The sequence below is a fragment of the Halichoerus grypus genome, chromosome 9 (genome assembly GCF_964656455.1).
Source record: "Halichoerus grypus chromosome 9, mHalGry1.hap1.1, whole genome shotgun sequence".
In the NCBI taxonomy this organism is placed as follows: Eukaryota; Metazoa; Chordata; class Mammalia; order Carnivora; family Phocidae; genus Halichoerus; species Halichoerus grypus.
This window is the reverse complement of record NC_135720.1, coordinates 143,433,802-143,449,512: the sequence shown is the minus strand read 5'-3', so window position 1 is coordinate 143,449,512 and position 15,711 is coordinate 143,433,802. Positions and strand designations below refer to the sequence as shown.

The 15,711-nt window shown below is 39.8% G+C and overlaps 1 protein-coding gene across 1 annotated transcript; it reads left to right on the top strand.

Moving 5' to 3' along the window:
- The first annotated feature begins 2,223 nt into the window (after positions 1–2,223).
- Positions 2,224–3,177, top strand: LOC118547494 (olfactory receptor 2B8-like). The gene has a single exon (XM_036111011.2). It carries the CDS (start codon positions 2,224–2,226, stop codon positions 3,175–3,177), a length of 954 nt encoding a protein of 317 aa, XP_035966904.2.
- Positions 3,178–15,711: the final 12,534 nt, after the last annotated feature.

The window sequence follows — 15,711 nt, the reverse complement described above, 5'->3', positions numbered from 1 at the left end:
GTTAATTTTAGCCATTCTGATTGTTGTGAGGTGGTAATACACACATATATAATCTTGTAAAGCAGCAAATCATTTGCAGAAGTTCATTTTACCAGGGTTTTATCTTTTCTAACCTGTCTTCTTAGTCCTAATTGATATAATAATGTTAAAATATATCATTATTATATTCTAGTGGTACATGATGTGATTGGTTTTTCTCTTGGATGAGTTAGCATTTTATTTCTGCCTTCTTTCACTTTGGTGACTGTTTCCTTTCTTAGGCACATTTATTTTTTATTTTTATTTTTTTTTAAAGATTTTATTTATTTATTTAGTTTGTTTGTTTATTTTTATTTCTCTTTTTGAGAGAGGTAGAGTAAGAGAGAGAACACATGAGTGGGGTGGAGGGGTGTGGGAGGGAGAGGAAGAAGCAGACTCCCCACTGAGCAGGGAACCCAACATGGGGCCTGATCCCAGGACCCTGATATCTTGGCCTGAGCTGAAGGCAGACGCTTAACCAACCGAGCCACCCAGGTGCCCCTCTTATGCACATTTAAAAATGCCAGCAATTTATTTCAGATAAGTGTATGTGCATGTGTGCAGGAGACTGAACCATGGTTTGGTTTTTTTGCTCTTCTGAGCAGGTGTGAGTCAGGGGATATACCCTGTTGTACACATTTAGACTGTCTCAAATACTTTTATATGTTAATTCTATTAAGAATTTTTTTGTGTGGATACCACCGAATACCTCTTTATAGGAAATCAAAGGAGGTATAAAATAGTGTGAAATACTACATTCTCTATTTGGATTTTATGGACACTTATTTTATGCCAGTTTCGTACCGTTTCTTTCACACATCAATGGGTCTAAAATCAAACCCAATTCTGATTTTTAAAGTCTTAGAAGAACTAAAAGTGTAGTGTATGCCTAATCATTTGAATAAGATAGAGCTAGAATAATTTTCTGATGCCTCTTTAGTTGGTTTAGAACTATGCTTCTTCAGTAGTAGGCAGTTGGATGAAAATGGTCATCAGACTTGCCTTAGACCTGGCATGTGTTGGGTACAACCCTTAAGGATAGCTTCTAGAAAGGTGGTAATTAGCCTGATGACGATGGATGTCTGACATTTTGTATACTACCAAAATATCCTTTTCTTTATGCCTTTCCTTGTACTAATTTAAGGTTTCCTTTATAGCGCTTTGACCTGCTTTGCCTTGAGAATGTATCTGTTTTTATCTCTATGTTATTATCTATGTAATTATTGCATCAGAGGGAGTGATGTAAAGCATTACACTGTGTACATAGATTACACAATTGGATAACTCTTGAACGTGTTTATTCTGATTAGAATGTTGATAGGGAATAATCCTACCTCTTTCAGGAATTTTAAAACTCTTGTTGGTAATGTGTGAAATAGAAATCTGCAGAAGGAAGAGGAAAGTTTTGGCCACCAGATTTTAGAGTTCTGATTCTACCTATGAATGACCAATGACTTTTCAGAGTTCCCGACAAATTGGTACAGTAATTTTAAGCATGTTTAGGGAAAAGTGAAGCACTGTATTTAGATGGTGTTGTTCTCCTTGATGGAGTGTTTAATTGTTTTGCTACAATACAAAATAAAAAGGTATATCTTTCATAAATATATTAGAGAGTCAATTCTGCCCAAATGTTTATATGCAGAACTAGTAGTGATATTTTGAATGAAATTGTATTCTCTGTATAAGCACATTCTAGGTCTTAAATTCCTGTATCTGAATGCATTTTTGCGATTATGTTGTATTATATTCTATTGCATGTGAGGTGTGTGCAAATCAAATTGTGTAGAATCATGAGATACATATTTACAATAACGTCTCTCTCTCTGTCTGTATCTCCTTCTGATTCTTTCTGATTGCTCTCCTTCTTTTTCCCTCAGCCCCATTCTCTCTAAAATGTATGTACATACTTATAGTACTTATATAAGTCTTATTAAGCTCAGAATGAAAGACCTTTTGTACCTATGACTGATGCCAACACAGGTCTTTTGTGTGATTTTTCTTATATTAAATAATTACTTTTTGTGATAATGTGGACCTATATTGGTATAAACTATGTCAATATAAACGAGTACCTCATTTATTCAAATAGTTACTGATAAAATCCAATGGCCCTGTCTTTAACATGGTAGATCCACTCCCCTCCAACTGATTATTTTTTTATTATTTCTTTTAAAAATTGCTAAATTCTTGGTCCTGACAGGAAACATGTGCCAACAGAGGATGGAACAGAAAAATGGCAGTTCTTTCACTGGGTTTATCCTGCTGGGTTTCTCTGACCGGCCTCAACTGGAGCTAGTCCTCTTTGTGGTTCTTCTGGTCTTCTATCTGTTCACTCTGCTGGGAAACACCACCATCATTGCCTTGTCCCACCTGGACCCATATCTTCAGACTCCCATGTACTTTTTCCTCTCCAACCTAAGCTTTCTGGACCTGTGTTACACGACCAGCACTGTCCCTCAGCTCCTGGTTCATCTCAGGGGAGCAGACAAGTCTATCTCCTTTGGTGGCTGTGTGGCTCAGCTCTTCATTTCTCTAGGGTTGGGAGGCACGGAATGCATTCTCTTAGGGGTCATGGCATTGGACCGCTATGCAGCCATCTGCAGGCCCCTGCAGTACACAGTGATCATGCACCCCCGTCTCTGTGCCCTCATGGCTTCTGCATCGTGGTCCATTGGTTTTGCCAACTCCTCATTGGAGACAGTGCTCACATTCCTTTTACCATTTTGTGGGAGAAATAAAATAGACCATTTCTTTTGTGAGGTCCCCCCACTGCTCAAGCTTGACTGTGTTGACACCACTGTGAATGAATCTGTGCTCTTCTTAGTTGGTGTGATCATTCTCCTCATACCTGTGGCATTAATCGTCTTCTCCTATGGTCGGATTGTCAGGGCAGTCTTAAGAATAAAGTCATCTGCAGGGCAGAGGAAAGCATTTGGGACATGTGGGTCCCACATCACAGTGGTCTCCCTGTTCTATGGCACGGCCATCTGTGCTTACCTCCAGCCCAGGAACAACTACTCCCAGGATCAGGGCAAGTTCATTTCTCTGTTCTACACCATCGTCACCCCCATGGTCAACCCTGTCATATATACACTGAGGAACAAGGATGTGACGGGAGCAATGAAGAAGGTGCTTTGGAGGGGCCATGGCTCCAGATGACTGGGAGGGAAGACCCTTTGATGGAAGATGTTCAATGCCAGAGCACTTAAGATGATTGTGTCCCCCCCTCCATGTCATCCAAAGTTTCCTCTGACAACTCTCAAGGGACTTTCCTTACCTGATTCTTTTATGCAAGTGAGTGCTCAAAATCTAAGTCCATAGACTCATGAGGCCTCCAGAGAGGCTGCCTCAGTGTTCCCAGAGCGCCTGCATCATATTGTTATTTTAAAACGCTCCACAGGTTTTTCTTAACCAGCCCCCAATCATTTGGTAACACTATTCCATTTCTACATGCACGAAGACATTCACACACATCCTATATAGGCATAGGGAAAATAAGAACAGGAACCAATAAAACACTACAAGAAATATTAACATTGTAGCATTTTCTGGCAATTGTTGGAGGCATATGTCTTACTCTTGCATTTTGTGATCATGGCTCTTTTTACGAGGTCTGTAGGTTGCCTGTATCACAGCTTTCTCATAGAAGTAGGTGGGCAACTGTGGGAAAAACAAACAGCTCAAAGAAAAGCCTGCTGACATGAATCCTGACAAAACCATTTAGATATCAGGCCCTAGCGTGATGTCACTAGTGTAACAATGGTTTTATGTAGACTTCTGTCACAAAAGGGGGACAGCGTGAGGCATGCCTGCCAGCGACATTGGGAGCTTCAGCTGGTAATGCACTAGGCGGTGCTTACGTGCAATTCTGTACACAGCAGGACAAGCACCAGTGTGAGGGACACAAGTTGCTTGTGTGCCATCCTGTTCATTAAAAATGACTTTTTGAGGACATTCTCATATCTGAACAGTATATGACCCAAATCTTATTTTATATTCTATCCATTTTAACTACAGTAATGCAGCAAAAGTTTCAAGGGTAAAATACATTTAGATACTGTCTCCATACCATTTTATAAATTCTTTGATTGAGGCATCAACTGATAAAGGCTTTTATATCTCACATCTGCCAAAGGACCCATACAATTTGAATGCAGTGACATATTATAAAAATATGGGAAATGACCTTATTTCATAAGGAATCCCATTTACTGTGGAGCTTACCAGATTCACCAGGAGAAAATTTAAGGAAAAAATAAGTTGTACATTAATTATTAAACATCTCCATGTATCTAAGCTTCAAAATAGCCATCTCGGTATGAACTGTCATACAATTCTGAATTAAGAGTAATAAATATAAACATCCCAGAATAGTTGAATCTGATATTCTTGCCCAAAGATCTTACCTCAAGCTCAGTTTGCACATAAATGTGTTTTGGGGTATGGATCTGGGTTTTTGTATATGTGTGTTGTCACAAACAGTGTATTTTCCCATGGAGGCTGGAGCTTTGTCAATGCCATCTTCATAGAAGTGTTTCTGAGTCTTGGTAGGTTTTTCCAACATGTAGCCCAGTGCAGGTAATGTGTTTGTGTCTTGGACTGGACACATATACATAACAAGTGTACTTACTGTTCCCTATCCTGACAGCTAACCAGCATCCTCCAGGGCCTTGAACCCCCTGAGCTGGTCATGCTCATGACAAGTGATCTTTGTATAGAGACAGCATGTGGAGGCTGGAAATGCCAGCCAGGGGAGATTATGCACACGGTCAGGTTCTCTCTGCATCGCTAACAGCATCACATGTTCCCACTTGAACACCTGGGATATAGCTTGACACCATAGTGATGTTTCATGTATGCCAGTAGAAAAACAGTTTTGTAATACTCTTTATCCCTGATGTGACAAATTTCCCACTCTCCATTATGTTTCAACCACATCCTGAGGGTTATACCCAAATGGTCACTTTAAAATCCCTCAAATGAACTCTCTTTGGTGCAAAAACCCTCAAGGTCTCATGAAACCACACAGCCTATTATTCTGGATGAATATCTACTTCTCTGCTCTTAAGGACACACAGAGCCCTGGGTGAAACATTTATTTTCTTTAAGAGAATGTTTGAATGGCATTTGCATGTTTATGTTACATGGGAATAAATTATAGAGAACAAAGACCTCTGGGATACATGCTAAAATAAAAAAGAAATTATTTGGAAGTCCAAACACAAGTTCAGTATCATTCTGTAACATTTTTCTAATGTTAGAATCTGCCACCGCGTGCTCTCCATTCTTTGGCTGTAACAGACTACAGGGTTGTGTAAATTGCGACCAATATTATTTGGACTGTTTGCTTTTGAATTTTCACCAATAACTGTGGCATGGCTGTGGGATTGTATCCAAGGCTTGGCTAAATTATTTTATTCCATCCGTCTTTAGCACATGGAGGTCAGGGTGATCATGATGCTCTAGAGCAATTCATGGATTCTTCCAGCTCTTTTGCTTTCTGAGGAACACAGGGTGCACACCCTCAGCTCAGGTAATGGGTGATTGCAGAGACCCAAAATGTCAGTCGGGCTCACATGAAACACAATTCTTAACCAGCAGATGATATATCACCAATTATCAAAGGACACAAAATGGCAAGAGTACATGCAGGAGGCCCCAGACCCGTCAGACAGCTTCGGAGACCCCCTCACTGCAATGGAAAGCAGTTTGTTTCTCAAATGTGAGGCAGAACTAGTGTGGGACAAGTCAGCACAGAGACGCTTCGGGATTCTCAGATTTTGTGTCCCTGCCTTCATAGCCCTGTTTGGCTTTTGGGCTGTCATTTGGTAGCATATCTGCCGTGCGTAGAGTGTAGGTTCTGACCGGACCCTCTGCATGGTGCTGAAATTACTACTAGGTCAGTAATCAGAGTACAGCCAGCCCCGTAAGACCCTCATGTGTTCGTAGTCTGTGCATTTCGTGGTTACTCTTTGCCAGAGTTCTGCTCTGTCCAGGCTCACCGAGGAGGGAGGAACAGGTTATAGAACCCTTTCCTTTGCAGGTGACTTCTTTTCGGATGCTTGTTTTGTAATACAGGTGAGAGCTTCTTTCATCATTGTGGTATTGTAGCGTATTTCAGACCTGGTCTTACAGACTGGGAACCACTGTGTATGGAAATGTGGTTTGCTGGGAAGGTGGGCTCTGTGTAAATTCAGAAATGAGCGGATGAATGACTGCTGATCAGAGGGGTCAGGGGATGGGGTCCCTGAGGTGGCCTTAGGGACAGGACACTTGCTTTGGGGAGGGAGACATTTCCTTCTTTCCCCCAGAGTTCTTCCAGCTGTTTTGGAATTAAATGGAGATGACAGAGAGTAACAGGAGAAAAAACCCTGAAGATTTATTTATTACCTGCACATGGAGGCCCAATAATGAAATTGAGACCCAAAGAAATGATCAAGGCAGGCAGTTTTATACATTTATACAGAGACAAGAAATGTGTGGGGAATTGACAGGATAAAGAAAACAGGTGCTTGGAAACTTTAGTTAGGAAGGAATTCTAATTGGAATTTGGGCTGAGGCAGTAGATTCATAAAAAAATAGCAAAGTTTATTTCTATAGCGCTCTCAACTTTCAGGTCCCTACCTGTGGTGATAACAATGTCTTTTACTTCGTAGTGATTGTTGGGTGCCTTTCATGGGGGAATTTGTTTCCTGCTTTCAGGGGCACAGAGGAGGGTGTGATGTACTTGCACCTGCTGTTTCCCAAGTAGCTTCCATTCAGAACAAGTAATATGCCCTTGAGGCCTGTTTGGGGATCTGCCCTGGGCCTCTACACTTGCTCCTTTATAAAAATTTAATTCCACTTTGTTTTGTTGACTGTTTCCTTTGCTGTGCAGAAGCTTTTTATCTCGATGAAGTCCCAAAAGTTCATTTTTGCTTTTGTTTCACTAGCTTTTGGAGATGTATCTTGAAAGAAGTTGCTGTGGCCGATGTCAGAGAGGTTACTGCCTATGTTCTCCTCTAGGATTTTGATGGATTCCTGTCTCACATTGAGGTCTTTCATCCACTTTGAGTTTATCTTTGTGAATGGTGTTAGAGAATGGTCGAGTTTCATTCTTCTGCATGTGGCTGTCCAATTTTCCCAGCAAAGATGCAACCCCCAGAATGGGAGAAGACATTTGCAAATGACACTACAGATAAAGGGCTGGTATCCAAGATCTATAAAGAACTTCTCAAACTCAACACCCAAAAAACAAATAATCCAGTCAAAAAGTGGGCAGAAGATATGAAAAGACACTTCTCTGAAGAAGACATACAAATGGCTAACAGACACATGAAAAAATGTTCATCATCATTAGCCATCAGGGAAATCCAAATCAAAACCACATTGAGATACCACCTTACACCAGTTAGAATGGCAAAAATGGACAGAGAAAGAAACAACAAATGTTGGAGAGGTTGTGGAGAAAGGGGTTCTTCTTACACTGTTGGTGGGAATGCAAGTTGGTACAGCCACTTTGGAAAACAGTGTGGAGGTTCCTCAAAAATTTAAAAATAGAGCTACCCTATGACCCAGCAATTGCATTCCTGGGTATTTACCCCAAAGACACAGATGTAGTGAAAAGAAGGGCCACATGCACCCCAATGTTCATAGCAGCAATGTCCGCAATAGCCAAACTGTGGAAAGAGCCGAGATGCCCTTCAACAGATGAATGGATAAAGAAGATGTGGTCCATATATACAATGGAATATTACTCAGCCATCAGAAAGGATGAATACCCAACTTTTACATCAACATGGATGGGACTGGAGGAGATTATGCTAAATGAAATAAGTCAAGCAGAGAAAGTCAATTATCATATGGTTTCACTTATTTGTGGAACATAAGGAATAGCATGGAGGACATTAGAAGGAAGGGAAAAATGAGGGGGGGGGAATTGGAGGGAGAGATGAACCATGAGGGACTATGGACTCTGAGAAACAAACAGGGTTTTAGAGGGGAGGGGGGAAGGGGGATGGGTTAGCCCGGTGATGGGTATTAAGGAGGGCACGTACTGCATGGAGCACTGGGTGTTAAACGAAAACAATGGATCGTGGATCACTACATCAAAAACCAATGATGTGATGTATGGTGACTAACATAACATAATAAAATTAAAAAAAATTTTTTAATTCCATTGATTTACACTTTGGATTTTTTTTAACCATTGTGAACTGGTTGAAATCTACGAGGTCTTTAATAAGTGTGAGTTCTTCTGCTTAGGCAACATTTCTGTGGATAGTTTTAAGCTCTTTTGAGAATGATGTTCCGTTCTTGACCTGTGTCTTTAGTCTCAGTGAAGCATCCTGGACATGTCTAATGGTTGGGTTATTTGGGATCCTCATGATCAATGGGATGTCGTGATCAGTTGTCAAAGCCTTTCTCAGGAGCTCCTCCTGATTCTGTGGTAGCAGGTCATAAACAGTGCTTTCCATGTACTTTTCAGTCCCCATTTCAAGCATTTAGAAACATTGAAATAGTTTTGCAAGATTCTTTTGGGAAAGCTTCTTTATTAATTTATGGAAATGAGAACTCTTGTTTTTTTGTATTTAAATATCTTGGCTACAATGTGTTGTTTTTAGCACGAAACCATCCTCTCCTTTGATTCATTGCCTTTCTTGGAAAAACCATCGTATAGTTCCCAAAGAATGTTTCTCCTCAAATTCCACCACAACATGTTACATTTTGGCTTGCACTTAGATTGAAGTAACATATATATTAGTATATTATTACACACACACACACAGATATGCATGTGCACAAATAAATGTACTCCGCCTGCAATCTCTTGTAGGTTAATCTCTTAATCTTTTGGTGAAGATGAATAATAGAAGAAAATATGTTTTCTTTAGCTTGTATTACTTTGATGTGACAGGATAATAAATGATGTATTTCCAATGTGTTCTGAAATGTGTACAAATATACCCAAGTGTGTGTGTTGACAGTTTATTCCTTCAGGTCACATTGCAAAGAAAAAACCACTTACCAGAAGGTGGTGGGGGTATCTGTTATTGATAAAATCTCACACCACTAAAGAGCAGAATAGAACAAACTATACTCATTTTGCTGTCATAATAGACAGACACAGATTAAAAAATTTAGAAATGGCATTCCTTCATTCTCTGGATTTAAAATTGGATCAGAAATGGTGGGCTGTGTTTTTACATAAGATAATTCTAGAATACTCTCATTAATTAACTTTGTAGAGAGATTTTTAAAAATATATATATTTATTTATTTTAGGGGCAAGGTGCAGAGAAGGGGGGAGAGAGAAACTTAAGTAGACTCTGCACTGAGAGCGGGGCTCTACTGGGGGCTTGATCACAGTACCCTGAGAACACCACCTGAACCAGAACCAGGAGTCTGACACTTAACCAGCTGCACCACGAGGCACCCCTGTAGAGGGATTTTTGTATTAAATAGCAGGAAAAATCTGACCTTAGGAGAGGAATAAGAAGTGGGATGAAAAAATGGAATGATATCTCTTGTGTTTATTTATTTTTCCCCAGATATACTAAGATAGAACTGACTTGTAACATTGAGCAAATTTTAGGAGTAGAAAATGTGAGTATCTATGTATAACAAAGTTGTTCCCACCACAGTGTTAGCTAACACCTCCATCCCATCACATAAGTACCCTATCTTCTCTGTGGTGAGAACATGCAAGATCTATTCTCTTAGCAACTTTCAAGTCTGTAATACAATCATATTAACTACATGTACCATGGACCATGCTGTACATTAGCTTTTCAGGACTTATTCATATTATAAGTGGTAGTTGGTACACTTTGCCCAACATCTCCCACTTCTCCTACCCCTCAGCCCCTGGTAACCACATTTCTACTCTCTGTATCTATAGGTTCAGCTTTTCTGGATCCCACAGTTACATGAAATCACACAGTATTTGTCTTGTTATTTTTGTCTTTTTGATGATAGCCATTCCAACAGGTGTGAATGATTCTGATTGTGGTTTTGGTTTGCATCTTCCTGACAATTAGTGATGTTGAATATCTTTCATGTATCTCTTGGCCATTTGTATGTCTTCTTTGGAGAAATGTCTATTCAGTTCTCCTGTCCTTTTAAAAAAGTGGAATTGTTGGTTTTATGCCACTGAGTTGCATGAGTTCCTTATATATTTTGGATATTAACCCCTTATCAGGTAGAAGATGTGTAAGTATTTTCTCCCATTTCATAGGTTGACTTTTCATTGTGTTGATGGTTTCTTTTGCTGTGCAGAAGTTTCTGGATTGACGTAGTTTCACCTATTAATGCTTTGCTTTTGTTGCTAGTGCTCTTGGTGTCGTATTCAGGCTTAGGGTTGAAACTGGATCACAAAGAGTGGGCGAGTTTGTAGATAGGATAATGCTAGAGCACCCTCATTTGATAAATGTGAACATGTCCAATGTCACGAATCCTTTTCTCATATGTTGTCTTCTGGGAGTTTTACAATTTCAGGTCTAACATTTGCATCTCAATCCATTTCAAGTTAATTTTTGTGAGGTGTAGAGTATAAAGCTCCAATTTCATTTCTCTGCATGTACTTACCCAGTTTTCTCAGGACCATTCATTAAAGAGACTATGTTTCTCCATGAATATCTTTTTTTTTTTTTTAAGATTTTATTTATTTATTTGAGAGAGAGAGAATGAGAGAGAGCACATGAGAGGGGGGAGGGTCAGAGGGAGAAGCAGACTCCCTGCCGAGCAGGGAGCCCGATGCGGGACTCGATCCAGAGACTCCAGGATCATGACTTGAGCCGAAGGCAGTCGCTTAACCAACTGAGCCACCCAGGCGCCCTCTCCATGAATATCTCGACTTCTTTGTCATATATTAGTTGTCTCTATGTTTGTTGGGTTTATGTCTGGGCTCTTCATTCAGTTCCTTTGTTGTATGTGACTCTTTCTTCAGCCAGTACCATACTGTCTTGATCACTAGAGCTTTATAATATAGTTTGAATCATGAAGTGGGATGCCTCCTGCTTTGGTCTTCTCTGTCAGGGTGGCTTTGACAATTGGGGACTTTTGTGGCTCCATACAGATTTTAGGATTGTTTTTTCTCTATCTGTGAAAAATACCACTTAAATTTTGATAGGGATTTCATTGAATCTATAGATGGTTTTGAGTAGTGTGGACATTTTAGCAGTATTAAATCTTTCAAGTCATGAATACAGGATATCTTAATTCTTCTTTGATTTCTTTCATTAAAATCTTGTAGTTTGAAGTGTATGGATCTTTTGCTTCCTTGGATCAACTCATTCCTGTGTTTTATTGTTTTTGGTGCTAGAGTGAATGGAATGAAAAAATCTTTTCCCATATTTTGTTGCTATTGTATAGAAAGCCAACTCATTTCTGTATGTTGAGTTTCTATTCTGCAACTTTACTAAACTTATTGGTGAGTTCTAACAGTGTTTTGGTGGTGTCTAAGATTTTCTCTATATAAGATCATATCATTTCCAAACAAAGATGATTTCACTTTTTAAAAAAATTTGTAAGCCATTTATTTCTGTTTTTCCCCCCAGATGCTCAGGCTAGGACTTCCTGTGTTCTGTAAGAGTAGTGAAGGTGGCATCCTTGTCTTGTTTCTGATCTCAGAAGAGAAGATTCCCACACTTTGCCATTGAGTATGTTAGCCATGGGTTTGTCGTATATGGCCTTTATTATGTTGAGGTCATTCCTTCTACATCTGATTTGTTGAGCGTGTTTACCATGAAAAGATGTTGTGTTTTGTTAAATGCTTTTCTGCATCTATTGAGATAGTCATATGATTTTTCCCTTTCATTCTCCTAATGTGGTGTACCACATCTATTGATTTTATATGTTGGCTTATCCTGTGTCCTGCTATACATCTCCCTTGATCATGGTGTATGAACCTCTAATCTGCTGTTGAATTAGGTTTGCTAATATATTTTTTAAAGATTTTATTTATTTATTTGAGAGAAAGAGAGAGAGAGAGAAAGCACAAACAGGGGGAGTGTCAGAGGGAAACGGAGAAGCAGACTCCCCACCAAGCAGGGGGCCCAACAGGGGGCTCAATCCCAGGACCCTGGGATCAAGACCTGAACCAAAGGCATCCGCTTATCCGACTGAGCCACCGAGGCGCCCCTATCTTCTGGTTCTTAAATGATTGGGAGTGAAAGAGTAGATATACCTATATTAGACAAAATACAGTTTAATCCAAAAGGGGTAGCAAGGATAAATTACAGTGGACAACTGAGTCTGCAGCTAAAGAGAAGTTAGAATCTGTGAATTCTATGGTATCCGCCCATGAAGAAAAGGGCTACTATTATATCTGAGGGATATTTTTATGTCACCAGAGTGAAAGTACATGCTTTAGGGACTGAAGATGTGTGTGTTTTTAGTGGTCCCAGTAGTGTCCTGTCCCATGTAACTCATTAACCTCAGCTGAAGTATTCAGAGTTTGGCTCCCCAAAGGCAGCCAAAAAGGAAGGCTCCGGAGAGGTGACATCAACAGGTAGTCAATCTCTTCCTGCCAAATTGACTGGGAGTGAAACTGTTGTCTCTACTTAACTTCCATTTACCAATACTGTTTAATAGTTTAGACACAATATTTTTTCCTCTAGTATTTAAATTCCTTTTTAAATTTGAGATACATTATTCACATAACATTTGTATTAGTTTTAGGCATATAAGGTAATGATTCAATACTGGTGTATACTGTGGAATCATCACCACAATAAGTCTGGTTAACATCTATTGCCGCTCATAGTTACCTCTTTTTTCTAGGGATGAGAACTTTTATGATCTATCCTCTTAGCAATTTTCAAATATATGCTATGGTATATCAATTCTGCTTTTAATTCTGGATCAGCTTATGGAGCTTGAGGGCAGCATAAGACAGGGCAGCATATAATGAGTGACTATAGGGGAATTATCAGGATATCCCAGTATCATTATGGATGCGAGTATTGGGTGACTGAGAGGTCAGCTGATCCCTTTGTTAGAAGTTGAGAAGCCAAGAAACAAAGCTCCTTTTTGGGTTGAATTATGTCCTGACAAAAGATGTGGTCATATCCTAACGCCTTGTACATATGAATGTGACTTGTTTGAAAAGAGTCTTTGCTGATGTAATCAAATGAAGATGAAGTCATCCATGATGAAGGTGGGCTTTAATCCAGAATGGCCAGTGTCCTTATGAGAAGGGAAAACAGAGACACAGACACATACACAGGGAGAATGCCACGTGACCACAGAGGCAAATTTGGAGCAATGATTCATCAATGATGAATCTACAAACCAAGGAACACCAAGGATTTCTGGCAACAGGAAGCTAAAAGAAAGACCTAGAACACATTCTCCTTTAGAACCTTCAGAAAGAGGGTACCTGGATGACACCTGATTTTGGACTGGCTTCCAGAACCATGAGGGAAAAATGTGTCTTTTTTTTTTTTTATTTAAATTTTAGGTAGTGAACATACAGTACAGTATTGGTTTCTGGAGTAGAATTCAGTGATTCATCACTTACATAAAACGCCCTGTGCTCTTCACAAGAGCCCTCCTTAATACCTTTCACCCATTTAACCCATCCCCTACCCACCTCCCTCCATCAATGCTCAGTTTGTTCTCTGTCATTAAGAATCTCTTATGGCTACATTCCCACTCTCCTTTTTCTCTTTTTCCCCTTCTCATATGTTCATCTGTTTTCTTTCCTAAATCCACATATGAATGAGATCATATGGTATTTGTCTTTCTCTGAATGACTTATTTCACTTAGCATAGTACACTCTAGCTTGATCCACACCATTGCAAATGGAAGATTTCATTCTTTTTGATGGCTGAGTAATATTCCATTATATATATATATATATATATATATATATATATATATATATACCACATCTTCTTTATCCATTCATCAGTCGATGGACATTTGGGATCTTTCCATAATTTAGCTATTGTTGATAATGCTGCTATAAACGTTGAGGTGCATATATCCCTTTGAGACTGTATTTTTGTATCCTTTGGATAAATTCCTAATAGTGCAATTGCTGGGTTGTAGGGTAGCTCTATATTTAATTTTTTGAGGAACCTCCATACCGTTTTCCAGAGTGGCTGCACCAGCTTGCATTCCCACCAACAGTGTAAGAGGGTTCCCCTTTCTCTGCCTCCTCCCCGATATCTGATGTTTCCTCTGTTGTTAATTTTAGCCGTTATGACAGGTGTGAGGTGATATATCATTGTGGTTTTGATTTGCATTTCTCTGATGCCGAGTGACGTTGAGCATTTTTTTAATGTGTCTGTTAGCCATCTGGATGTCCGTTTTCTGTGTAACTGGAATCTCTGTGTATATGTCCTGTCTCTTTCAGCTTCTGTTATTTGTCCTTCTGGATTTGTCTTCTTTGTCTCTCCCTTTTTTTGGAGGCATTTCATTTTCATTTTCCCCATTTAGGCTCTTTATCCATTTATCCAGTGGTAACCACAGATCCCAACACAAGGCAGCGGTGCTGGAGTGGTGGAATCTCACTTAGTAGGAAGGTTGGGCTGTTCCCACTGCTTCCCTCAGATGGGGGACAAGTAATGAGGAAGAAGATCTGAGAGCTGGGAACAATTCAGAGACCAGAAATAGCCTGTTGGAGAATGTACTGAGTGGGTGGCAATTTGGATCTTTCAGATGAACTGTCCTCATTGGGGCACCTGGGTGGCTCAGTCAGTTAAGTGTCTGCCTTCGGCTCAGGTCATGATCCCAGAGTCCTGGGATTAAGCCCCATGTCAGGCTCCCTGCTTGGCAGGGAGTCTGCTTCTCTCTCTCCCTCTGCTCCTCCCTCCTGCTTGTGCTCTCTCCCTCTCAAATAAATAAATAAGATCTTAAAAAAAAAAAAAAAAAGAATGGTCATGATATTGCCTCCCTTGTTGACTAGAACCTGGACAGAACCTCAGCTGACCTCTACCCAGCTGCATACCTTTCTATTTTGATCTTGACTTTGTTATAATCAGCCCTTTGATACCATTTTTAGTTGTGTGAGTTCATCAAAAACAGTTTACTTGTTTTTGAACTCATGTAGAGGGATCGATTACTTTGTAACTTGCATCCTTTCCTCAGCACCTTGTGTGAAAAACATTGTTTCCATTTGTTTAGCTGTAGTTTTATTCATACTGTTGTAGAGTACTCTTTTGTATGAAGAGGTCACAATTTATCAGTTTACTGTGGATGGGCATTTGGATTTGTCCAGGTTTTGGTTGATACCAAGGACGCTGCTGTGGAGTGTACTTATACGTGTGTCTTGGGGCAGGTGAGTGAGCATTGTCCTAGATAATATTGTATCTAGGATGTGAGTGTGGGTCAGCATCAGTAGATAATGCCTCACTATTATCAAAGCCATTTGAGCGTGTAAGGCTGGCAGCACTGAGTGTGGTCTGGGACGCAAAGCATTAATAGCAGGTCTGTGGTTCCTTCTCTCTTCGGGACACCCAGAATGTAGTGTCTTTGCCAGTTCTCCCTCCCACTCTCAGGATGGAATCTAACTGGTTTGGGAATAACTGAGAAAATCCAAATATAAGAATGCTTGTAGCAGGAAGTAGTTTATCTGTTTAGGCTGAACATGATAAATGAAATTGGAACTTATGGATCTGGGAGAAACAGCTACAAACCACCCAGCAACTTCTTTCCATTTTTCTGTAGTGATTGTGTTAACTATCCCAGTAAAGTAAAAATCATTT

Excerpts from the sequence above, each read along its gene's own strand:
- LOC118547494 (XM_036111011.2), top strand. The coding sequence starts at position 2,224 with ATGTGCCAACAGAGGATGGAACAGAAAAATGGCAGTTCTTTCACTGGG.